The 12,549-nt window shown below is 44.6% G+C and overlaps 1 protein-coding gene across 1 annotated transcript in view; it reads left to right on the top strand.

The window, feature by feature from the left end:
• egfem1 (EGF-like and EMI domain containing 1) overlaps positions 1–4,941 on the top strand; it is a gene marked incomplete at both ends in the record, with an annotated part of 44,778 nt that extends 39,837 nt beyond the window's left edge. The window contains 8 exons of the mRNA XM_083886292.1: positions 915–1,043; positions 1,122–1,250; positions 2,152–2,280; positions 2,372–2,500; positions 2,607–2,735; positions 4,089–4,217; positions 4,375–4,503; positions 4,862–4,941. Of these exons, the coding sequence (XP_083742418.1) occupies positions 915–1,043; positions 1,122–1,250; positions 2,152–2,280; positions 2,372–2,500; positions 2,607–2,735; positions 4,089–4,217; positions 4,375–4,503; positions 4,862–4,941 (983 nt within the window). The remainder of the gene's footprint in view (positions 1–914; positions 1,044–1,121; positions 1,251–2,151; positions 2,281–2,371; positions 2,501–2,606; positions 2,736–4,088; positions 4,218–4,374; positions 4,504–4,861) is intronic.
• Positions 4,942–12,549: the final 7,608 nt, after the last annotated feature.

Raw genomic sequence — 12,549 nt, 5'->3', positions numbered from 1 at the left:
CAAGTAAATGTACTCCGTTACTGTCCGGCTCTGCAAATTATAGATTTCCATTGAATGATTGATGATTGACTCATTTTTATCAGAAAGTACATATATTAGTATATCATTGGGGCACTGCAGCCAATCTCAGCTGACAGGGTGAAAGGCGGGGGTCACACCCTGGACAGGTCACCAGTCCATCACAGGGCCACATAGAGAAAAACAACCATTGACTCTCACACTCACACCTACTGTCAATTTAGAGTGTCCAATTTACCTAATCCCCAAATCTGCATGTTTCTGGACTGTGGGAGGAAACCAAAGAACCCAGGGGAAACCCATGCACACACAGGAAGGACAAGTAGAAGTAGTAACAGTCCGCACCTCCTCATCACATTTTAAAAATGTAACTTGTCTTCCAGTTTAGAGAATTTTTACACAAGCAAAACATCAGGAATTACTTTTCTTGGGGGTTTCAACAAAGCGCTACCTGGTTGTAACACAAAATGTGCGAATTTGATTTATAACCGTAATTCCTCAAAGTCATCACCCTCACACTCACTCTTCCATCAATCCATTATCTACCGCTTTATCCTCCACCGGGAGGGTCGCTGGGGGTGCTGTGCCTATCTCAGCTGACATAGGGCGATAGGCGGGGTACACCCTGGACACCCTGCGATGGACTGGTGAACAGTGCAAGTCTTAAGTCTAAGTAAATTCATCCAGGATGACAACATGCGACACCACACACTGCGCCACCTACTACCAACAGGAAGTACATCGTCAGTGACAAACGTTGATTACTGTCTACATTTGCTATACTTTTAATTATTGGTGGCCTCTCTCTCTTGTGTCATGCAATGGCCAGTGCTTATACCTTCACTTTTCCTTCTCTTTGCTTCTCTTTGCTTCTCTTCATTGGTTTTTGTGTCCAGGATGTCGAGCTGGGACCTTTGGGCCAAACTGTAAGTCCAGATGCAGCTGCACTAACGGCGGTCGCTGTGACTTCAGGACTGGAACTTGCTACTGTCCTCCTGGCTTCATCGGAGCCGAGTGCCGCACAAGTAAGTAGAGAAACATTTACTTGACGAAGACCTTTTGAAAATCATTTTTTTGTGACTTAAGGCTTGTTTATTTTGCAGGTTGTCCAAGTGGGTACTATGGGAAGGACTGTGCTAAGCTGTGCTCCTGTGGGGAAGGAGGACAGTGCCACTCAGCAACTGGGAGGTGCATCTGTGCACCTGGCAGAGTGGGACAGTCCTGTCAACAAGGTAACAAGCTCTCACACATACATCGTTTTGTTTGTAAAAGAAAAAGAATAAAGAATGTTTATTTCAAAAGTTAAAGTTAAGTTGAAAATGTATTACTATACAACAGAGTTAAAGTTGCACTTTTGAGGACAAGGGGAAATTACTATCTACTAAATTGCAAGAGCCAATTCATCATTCAGCTTTCGAGATAGACATCAAACTTTGTTTGTAGTCGGCCTTTTATCAGAAGCCAATCTCGTGAGCATATAAAGAGTGACCACTGAGGCTGACATGCATCACTGGGAATCACTGGCCCTAATGACTTCTTCAGAAATAGCGGACCTAACTGGAAAGTGAGAATCAACCACTAAAATGAGGGTGTATTTTTCAACATTTTCGCTGTATATTTAAGTAACAAATTCTTCATTTCCTTCAGTCTGAGGCCTCTAATGATCACAGAGCTTTTTTTTCCGACAGCAAACAGACACTGAGTTGGGATTTTGTAATCTCCTCCTTTATCAGCAAGTCAGCTGGATTGCAAGTGTGGGGCTTTCCAGGACTCCTTTTGCTGAATGTTGTCCTTTTTTGCCTTCTGCATGTACTTGGTCTCACCACCTATTAAGTTCCTCTTGTTGAATGTTTACAGAAACCTATAAGTAGCTTGTTCTCTGTCTTCCGTGTCGCTGGATCTGGAAAGGAAGCAAATAAATAAACAGGGAAATCAAAGACAGCTTGCTTATTGTGTTCCCGATCTAAATTACCCGAAGAAGCATGATTATTCTTTTGTAACGGTGCCAAATTAGACTACTTTGCCATCTCTTTAATGGACTGTTGGTTAAATAAATATGAACGTGGTCAGTGCATTTTTTAGGTTGTAGTGCTCGTCTTGTTCTGATGTTTTTCTGATGATCATTGTCCTCAGCATGTCTTAGAGGGCGCTATGGTCTTCAGTGCAGAAATACATGCAGCTGTCAGAATGAAGCCCAGTGTGACCCTGTTGACGGCTCCTGCAAATGTGGACTTGGCTGGACCGGACCGAGTTGTGACAAAGGTACAGACACAACAACACGTCCTAAAATGGCATTGGAAATAACAACAGTTAGTTGATTGACAGCTTTATCTCTCTTTCTGTGTGTGTTTAGCCTGTCCACACGGAAAATATGGGCTTGATTGTGCACACGACTGTCCATGTGTCAACAATGGGACTTGTGACCGTTTCACTGGCACCTGCAGATGCACTGCTGGATACTACGGCCCCTCCTGTCAACACAGTACGCAAACCCTTACTTATAATACTATATTAATGGTGAATCGTATTTAATCATGAGCCTTTCGAACACTCGAAGCTCAAAGTTCTGTTCCTTGTATTTTCCCCAGAATGCACTTCAGGGTTTTTTGGCTTGAATTGTGGCCAAAGCTGTGACTGCAAAGTGGCTCAGACGTGTGACCACGTAACAGGACGATGCATATGTCCGCCGGGCTACTATGGCTCCCAGTGTCAAAGAGGTGAGTACATCCAAGTATTTCAAGGTGCATTATGTAATAAATCTAAAGCAACTGGCCATAAAATCCTCCTAATATGTCACAGAGACTCAGGAATAATGCTCATATAACATACTGAACTCACCAACAACAACAGTACAGCCAAAATATTTGCATAAAAAAAAAATCATGTTTATGTTTTGAAAATCATGTTTTGACATATGGCGCCACCTACCGCCATCTACCAATCATTGCAGTCAGTAGAGTCTCAGCTGATGAGCAACCACGGGTTGCCAGTTACGTCTACGAGCTACAATGGCGGAGAAAACGAAACCTAAAAAGACCTCTGTATTTTGAATTTGAGTGTAGTAACTGTTTTTGGCCACATTCTTACATATGGTGCCTTTAAATCAGCTCAGATCTATCTCTGCCAAAACGATCAAGCTTTTTTTTAAATGTAGGGTTTGAAATGTGTCCACCTCTGACACACTGTCAAGCTCACTGTCACTGTGTTGCGCTTATTAAATAAAATAAATACATTTATGGGTGTTCAGGCAGACAGATAGACAGACAGATGGGTTGGCAGACAGACAGACAGGCTTGGTATTTGATGAGATACAGGTGTTTCCTGGCTGCTTAATGCTTTCCTGTTACATCGTTGTGCCCTCCTGCCTGCTCGCCGAGCTCTCAGCCGCAGCGTGAGCGCCTAAACGGCCACTTCAGTCCCAGCAGGAGATATGACTGTGCTTTGCAGAGCAGCTGTAAGGCAGCTACACACAGACACACATACCTTGCTCAATCTGTGTGTGAGTGTGTGTGTGTGTGTGTGTGTGTGTGTGTGAGGCTGCAAACTGGTTCGATTTCGACTGAAAGCACAACAAAAATGCTAATAAAAAAAACAAAAAACTGATGTATACACACACATGCTCCCTCAGTCAGGTCTGATAGTATTGGTTCACATTGTTCCTTTTCACAAACACCAGGCAGAATAATCACAGCTGGAGTTTACTACACTCTTAGAAATAAAACCATGTAAGGTTCTTCGGCTTGTCCTCATAGGAGAACCCTTTTTATAAAGGTTCCACCAAGAACCCTTTTAAAAAGCCTTTATTCAGGAAAGGGGTTTTAAAGAGTTCTCTGGCTCAAAATGGTTCTTACTGGAACCATTAGTGTTAGCAAGAACCCTTGAAAAACCCTTTCTTCGGAAAAAGGGTTTTTCAGAGGCAAATGGTTCCAGGTAGAACCTCAGCCCTTGTAGAAGGACCCTTTTGGAACCCTTATTTCTAAGAGTGTACAGTGGGATCCGTCCCATCATTACCTGTCATCAGTTGTCGTGAACCAGTAGTTCCTACTATGTCCGTGTTTTGTTGCTTTCAGGTTGTGAGCCTGGCGTCTTCGGACTGAGCTGTGCAGAGTCGTGTAACTGTGCCGGTGAGGCCCCGTGTGACCCAGTGACTGGACGCTGCCTCTGTCCCCCTGCAAGGACAGGAGAGAGATGTGAGAAAGGTAGATCGTCGTGAATTATATTCACGTGGCCATAGCATGAATCAAAATCAAACGTTCAAATTACATCATCGCACGTTTAGGAAATTGAACTGAACACACGTTTAACGATGCATTTTTGTCATATTTCTAAATCCCTCAATCCTCTGCGCTCTGTCAGACTGCGGTGGGGATCATTTCGGCCCTGACTGCTCCCTGCCATGCGAGTGCTCCCGCGGGGTCCGCTGTGATGGGCTGAACGGGCGATGTCTGTGTCCTCTCACCTGGCTGGGCCCCACATGTAGTGAAGGTATTCCTAATATACACACACACACACACACGCACACACAGTCTTTCACTAAAGCTGAACCAGCTTTAGTGAAACACTAAGTCATGAAGTGTGAGAGGCTGAGCCCCATCACTCTGCGTGTCACCCTGTCTCCCTCAATAGCTGTTCCTGTCTCATGACAGTTATTTTAATCTGCGCCCAGCATGCAGCCAGACTCCAGGCTGTCTTCGTTTCACCTCCTCAAAGCCCAAGCACACGGGAGACCACGCACCAGTTATTTCGCCTCCACAAACCCCCAGAACATTTGCTTTTGATTTTCAAATAGTGCTGATGTCTTCTCCATTTTTTTTTTTTTTTTTTTTTGTCCTCCTCTTTTCAGCACCGCTACATCAAACCCCGAGACTGTTGAACTTCTCTGTGTCCCAGAGAAAGAGGAGAGCGGGCGGCAAAGTCACATAACCCGAGCGGAGGCGCTGACTCCTGAGCGGACATTTGAACACAACGGGTTCGTCTGTGTGAAACGTTTCTGAGATCGTCTTCGTCTGTGTGGTGTGGGTAAAACTACGTATTTGTTGTGGTACCCATAGCTGTCAGATTTTTACTGGCAGTTGATCACAGTTACACTGCACCGTACTCATCATCGCTGAGACAAGGTTATCAAACAGTGGTCCTGACATGTGAGGGGCCCTCAGAGGACCATGAACTCTAAACCTACCCCACACTGTAAGATTTAAAGTCCAGGGTTACACAGACTACCTGCTTCACATCTGTTCCTATTCCTAATTTGGTTTCCAGTTTGACATTTAATGAGTTGTTAAGGGTTTTAGTTTCTTTCTTATGGATGTTTGCACAGGACATGTGACTGAATTGCAGGCTCCCCTGTAACCGGAGAGCTTTTACATCTCCTACGCCAACACTTAGCGTTTTCTGTTGGCGTCCATAAAACAAGCCTCGACGGTGGCTGCGTGTAGCACAACGGCATGCCGAGCATATTTTTGGTTTAAATTAAACGTGTCTAAAACAGATTTAGAAATTAATGGGTGATGTAAAAGTGAAACACCGCACAGTACAGTACAGCGGCTGCAGGCTGCAATGTGACCTCCAACAGTGTAGTAAAACAGAGGAGCCATAAATGTTGAAGCAGAGGGTTTTGGTTAACGTTGAAATGTGGGGACTTTCTTTGATACATGCTTTAAGATGTATGAAAATACTCAGCTTTAAGGAATAATTCTATCAAGTAATAATTTACCTCAGCTAGGCTTCCTTCTGCAAACGGAAGCTGAGAGACGTCACCTGCAATCAGGCTCCTGTTGGACGACGGCATGAATGTCGCTGAATGGGAACATAACGGAGGCTCTTCAGTATATATTTTTTTAACTTTTGCATTGGCATCATCTGGAGAACCTGAAGACTATGTCCCACTTGTTTATGTACAGCCTATAGAACGTTTTTCCATGATGTTAGCACATTTTGACCATGAATTGTATCTGTACGTCTTACATTCAAATAAAAGGTGAGCACAGAGCAGCTTTGAACAGCTCGAAAAACACAAACATCTTTCTGCACAAAGAAGTACAAAGGTGCCAGTGAATTATCAATAATCAAATTATATTTAAAAAAATTGAATGGAGGAATTCTTATTTATTTGCTCATACGCCTACTTTTAACAGACACCTGTGAATATGTCATCAACCTGTTAGTTATCGCTTTGCAATAATTATGACCTGTGTTTGTACCACATTTCCTTGTATTGGCATTAATCCCGGATTTCCTGATCGTAGAGCAGTGTGCTGGTCGCAAAAGACTGCAGGCAAACCTTGTGTGGACTTGTACTTGTTTCTAATGTGAGCGGCTGTGAATCGACAGCTGACGATGCAGAGTCTCACAGAAAGAAATCATATTCATACTTTTCTGCCGTACGCGAACATCTGTGCTCATACTTACCACAACATGAGATTACAAGTCCAATATCACCGCTGTGATCATTTATTGTACATGTGCAGATCATTTGAGTTTTTTATGTGTATTATATCTCAGGTCATCTATCAGTCGTGCTGTGTCAACGGTGCTGCATTTTGTTTGATTTGATAAATTCAGTTTTTTGGTTTTTTTTACGGTTTCTTTTCTATTGATTTCTGTCATCTGTGATTGTGTTTGAACCACAACACAGAGGGGGAAAAAAGCAACAAAACAAATAAATTATGAAAACATTCAGGGACATTTTATCCTCTATTTTTGACTTATGAATGCATCGTTGCATGGTGTGGATTCGTATGAACCCTGAGTTGGTGTGTGTGTGTGTGTGTGTGTGTGTGTGTGGGGGGGGGGGGGGTAACAGTAAGGTATGGAGTTTGGAAAAAAAAGAGGAGAGAGGTTCCAGCTGTCATAGAGACCTATGGGATCATGAGTGTGTGTGGATATGTTGGTGTGTGTTTTTGTGTGAGGCTACTACCAGGCATCTCTCATCAGCCCGAGAGGGGTCAAGCATTAAGGCCATGTCTGCCTCCCTGATAGGCGTATAAAGAGGGGCGGGGGGGGGGAGGCACCTGAGCAGTGTGCGATGTGTGTGTTTCTGCCTGTACTGTGTCAGAAGAAGAGAGAGTGCTATCCCTGAAGCATTTGTCATGTGCGCTGGAGCATTTTCTCTTTTATCGGTCAGAAGTGGCTGTGGTCCGGCAGGTGTCTGGACCAAACACGCGCCCCCCGGTATCCAGCATCCCCGAGGTGAGTGATGGGTGAACGGGCCCGACGGAAAAAGGATGGAGCCCCCCCCCCCCCATACCCACCACCCACCGCCACCACCCTCTCTACGGTGTGGCTGATGGATGGGGGGGTTGCTGCAGCTCGCCCCGTGTTGTGACAAGCAGCAGATGTTCTCCAATAATGTTTATCGGCCGGGGCCTTCATCTTCAGATGACACACACCTGTTTCCAGTCAAACAGGCCCAGAGAGGCCATCCATCCACAGACTGCTGGGTGGCCACTGCACCGCTGGATCAGGCCTCACATTTAATGCCGGGCGCCACAGAGGAGAGCAGTGCCACAAATGAGGAGTTGGCATTCGAAAGGACATTAAAATACTAGACGTTCAAGAAGTAGCAAGTTTTTTGGATGCAGATGCAGACATGGTTTTTGATAGACTTAAATTACCTCTATACTTAGAAAGCCACTTTTGTTTTATTACAAGTGCATGCAAAAATATGAGGGGGGGGGGGGGGAGGCCTACTGTTGTATGTGTGCTGGCTTATCAGGAGTGAGAGAGGCAGAGAGAAGAGTGCAGGAAACCGGTGATGAAATAGCCCGTAAAAGGTACTAAGATCGCATCATGGGTACTTTTTGGCTGTAATTATTGCTTGTGCGCCACTCTTTGCTAAAGAGATTCTATCACTTCACTGCCACTGCTCCACATCCCAGAGATAATTTCTGCCCCTCTGCGTTGAACCAGATCTCCCAGAAGACCGTGGCGTTTTGAACTCCGGCTGACAAAGCTGTCGGCTCAGATAAAGGAATGAGGGGGGGAAAACCATTTCGACACGTCCTGCACCATTTGTTTGGTTGTTGCCTGGAAAAATAAATGTTAAACGCTGAGGCCGCATCGAGATTTGTATCAACGAACTCTCCCACACTCTGGAGTCTGTGCGGTGAACAGAAGTCATCCCGGGTTTAGACGTATCTTCCTCGTCTGACCCCGAAAAAGTCTTTCAGTAAACCGACAATGTGATACTTTTTCTATGTTCTATGTAAGTTGAATTCTTACATTTGTTTACTTGGTGCAGTGTAAACTGAAGGAAGGGAAGGTGTACATTACCATTTCAACCACTGGATGGTGCTCATAAGGGAAAAGAGAGTGAGAGTGTCTCTTAATCTAGCCTATATAAGTTTATAATATCAAATACTGATATACAGTATATTTTTAAAGGACACTCCAGTCGTACCATGATCATAAACTGCTGTATCCACTCTCTCTTTAGTGAAGCTACTTCCACATCTGATGCACGATGATCCATGAGCAAAGAATGCGATGACTCCAATAACCCAACAACGCCTGTCCTGATGAGGCTCAACATTTGAAAACCTTGTCCACAGCTGCTCTGCTCTGTCCTGCTCTGTTCTTTCGAACATTGCTGGATGTTCATTAACAAAGGAGAAAACCATAACGATTACTGTTCTTCATCCTAACGTCCCAACATGTCTTCACTTCACAAAACCTAATCATTTACTTTATGGAGACTTGCTTTTTGTCCCCATAAGGAAGACAAGTCCTCATTATATGACTGTGTAAACAGATTTAGGTCCCCACGACATGGGTAATACCTGAGAACACACACACACACACACACGGTGGGTGGACACCAGCAGAGGAGGTGCTACCATTATTGTAAACACAACAGAACTCGGTGTGATGATTTGTGGGCCACCGCCAGATAGAGCAAAACACACTTCTCACTTGTGCCAACTGTTTGCAAGTACCACTCCATATCAGCCACCTTTACACCCCCATCCCTCACTGAAAGCTCCACTCCCACACACCGAGCCCCAATGCCTGCCTCTCTGAAAATGTTTCCCCTGGCGTCTGAGTCAGCGCGGGTGCCAAGTCAATCAGCGTGAGAGCTGCCAGCTGTGATAGCGCTCCTCTCTGGGGGCTTGATGTATGTTCTCGTGAGCGGCGAGGGGGCAAGTTTGATGCCACACGGGGCTGGGTGTGTGGACGAGTGGCAGAGGAAAGGAAAGGAGAGGAGAGGAGAGGAGAGGAGAGGAGAGGAGAGGAGAGGGAGGGTTGGGGGGGGTGAGGACAGAGGGGAAAGGGAGGGGAGGTAAGAAGAAATGGACAGTGGCTGAACAGGAGCTGTAATGAGGCCTGATGGATTCTGAGGCTGTGCCAGCTGCCCCATTAGCTGAGTGGCTCCGAGCTCCACCACCAAGCACTGCCCACGGTGTGTGCCCGCCCACCCAACACACACACACACACACACACACACGCTCCAGGCCCTGCCAGCCACACTTCAATACACACTGAGCCCTTTATGAGAAGCTGAGGGTTAATGACGGCAATAACTTGTCCCAACGTGTTGATTAAGTGTGAGAGGATACATGGGTGACATTGGCATGCGCTAATCAACACTGATCAAACCCACGCATGCACGGCAGTAAAAACGCCAAACTGCTGCCAAACTCATCACCTCACATACAGTACAATGGCATCATGTCTGCTGCTGTCTGTTCATAATATTTTGGGTGTTTCTTTCATGAAGGAGTGCTTTTAGACTTCTGTCTGTGGGAGGTTCATGCAATTACTTGGGCAAGTGGGGGTAAACTATGGTCAGTGAGGGGTGAGCATCAGAGTCCCTCTGCCAAATGACTTCCCAGATACGTTATTCCTGTTTGTTAAAAGCTTTGTAAACAGTTGGTTAAGAGCTTTTTTATTGTACCTGCAGAATAATGCATTGTTTGTCTTTCTATGAGGGGTTCGGATTAAGGACCTTGTTGGTATGGTCTGTATACTTTCTGCACTTTACTTTATTATGTCTCTATTTCTTTTTTTTTTTTTTTAACTCTCCTTTAACTACTTCCCTTAAGCTTTTTATATATTCTGTTGTGAGATTTATATCAGAACCTGTGTCATTTCTACTGCTATTTTGACTCCAGGACTCAGTGGAAGAAGAGATCTTATGGGCTAAATAAAAGATTGTTCTCTTTACTTTTTTGTTCATAGATGATCTTAATTACCACTTATGTTGAAACTACTTTAGTGGTTTTTAAATGAGGTATCTGTCCCCTTAGCATTGTAGGGCTGCTATAATCAATGATTCCATAGTAACAATGGTTGTGCAATACGAGTAGGGTGGCACAGCAGTGACAAAATAGCACAGAACGTGCATGCGACTGTGCAGTTCTCAGCTAGTTTTACAGTCTTTCGGGGTCATTGTTTTGGTTTTTGCGGCCTGCAACTTTATTGTTTCGGTTCACTCTTCACACTCTCGGAGCATTGTTCTTCGCTCGAGCAAGCAGCTGTTTTCAACTCGGCAGAAACCCATTGTGTGCTCCGTCTTCTCAGCACCAGGCTTCAGACACACACGCACACACACACGCACACGCACACACAGCTGATGTCTGTGGTGCAATATTGAACTACTAAAAAGTCAGATGTTTCCATGAGGAGTTAATGGAGACCAAAAACATATTTAATATATTTAAGCATATATTTTTTTACTAAGTAAATGATAATAACTGTGGTCTTAAGTGTTTTCCACATGATCAAATCAATAACTGGTTCAATATTATCACCTGCTTGAATATTGATTTTGACATGACAAATAGGAGGATTTATGTGTCAGTTTTGTGAAAGCCCAGGCCCAACACCAGTGATTACATCGTGTTTGTATTAAATGACTACAAACCTTACGCCATCTGCTCCAGCCCTATAGACGAGAACACACACACACACACACACACACACAAACACACACACACACACAAAACAAGTCAAAGTTCAACAGCTTGAATACTTGGACGACACGCACACAAACAGACGATCTGTTTATGAAATGCACTGTCGAGGTCTGATATCTTGGCTTCACGCGGTGTGTTGTTGATCTTAAAAGAGTGTCTGACAGACACATCCGATCTCTTCCCATCTGGTTTGAAACTTTATTTTACTCAGTAATATTTTATTTGATGTAGTATTTAAGTCATAAACACATCATCTATTTTTTTCTGTTCCTCTATCCACTTACAAAGGAGTAAATATAACACATACAATTCCTGCCGAATAATCAAGTATGTGTTCTGATTGTGATGGTGGGCTCTTTCTCTGATGATGGTGCCGTGTCAGGTCTGATGTGGGCTGCGGTCTCATTGAGGGTCTGTAATGGGTGGTGAACCCCCTTAGGTCTGATTTGTGTGCCTGACTCTGTTACTGAGGAGCTGTTGTGTTGTGTTGCTGTGACCCCTGGGCAGCCATTGTGGCTGTGGTGGGCAAAGCAGCTGTGGCAGGCGACGACGAGGAAGAGACTGGCTGTGAGTGTGTTCTGGGCGGAGCCAGCATCCACATCAGGATGTAGCTCGAGGCGCTGAGTTTAGCGAGGCTGCCTGTGCCCTTTGTTTTCCGTGCTGAATGTTTGCTGCTCCAATCCAGAATGAATTGCCCGACCGCTTTACATTTTCCCTTCCTGTCTTTCTTTGTTCTCGTCTTCTTTGTCTTTATTTTCTTCTGACCTGTTCTTTTAAAAGCCTGGAGCTTGCGGCATGCTGGGAAAGCCACACTCCTCAATCCATATGTTAGGTTGGTCAGTGCTAGCCTAACCATAATTGGTAGTCGTATACTGATAATACCGAACGTTCTGGGAAGGGAAGTTGAGGTAGATTATCATGTTTTGGGTTTCCAGTCCTGCTATTTTCTATTTCAGAACCGTGTTTTTAATGTTCCGATGGATTTTTTTTGGATTATTGTAATCTAAGATGGTTTGTGCGGCTATGGAGTTGGTAGTTGTTGGATCATATTTACTGAATTCATATATAGGATGACTTGTGCTTGACTCTAAGCGAGAAACTCCAGCGATCGTGTGTCCGACACCGGGTTTGTGGTGGAAATCAGAAATGCACATTAAAGAAACAAACTTCTCTTAAAAGTACATAGTAAAAGCTTGGGTGCATACACAGAACAGTGGTGTGAAGTGACACTGTCGTTGTGTGAGGGACAGTTTTTGCTGTGGCCTTGGCATGGTTACAGAATAGATATCAGATCAGATATTAAACAAGATGAAGGAAGATGACACTGTTGCGTCATACAAACACATAAAGCTTCAATTATTCCACAATTGTACAGGTGGCCAAATTCACACCAAATTCATCATCGCCACTCCATTACGGCCCTGGCCTGCGCCATCACTACCACCACTGCAACTGACCTCATCAAAGCTGGACGACCCATGCTGACCTCATCAACACCGTGTGACCCCCTGTGACCTCATCAAAGCTGGACGCCCCATGGAGCCTCAAGGGCCGACAACAAGCCCTAAGAAAACACCCCATCCATTAGGGGTGCCAAGAGCACTGTAAATGTGGAGTG

The sequence above is a fragment of the Microchirus variegatus genome, assembly GCF_963457635.1.
Source record: "Microchirus variegatus genome assembly, chromosome: 3".
NCBI classification, from domain to species: Eukaryota; Metazoa; Chordata; class Actinopteri; order Pleuronectiformes; family Soleidae; genus Microchirus; species Microchirus variegatus.
The sequence above is the reverse complement of the archived record's forward strand: the minus strand, read 5'-3'. Positions and strand labels throughout refer to the sequence as shown.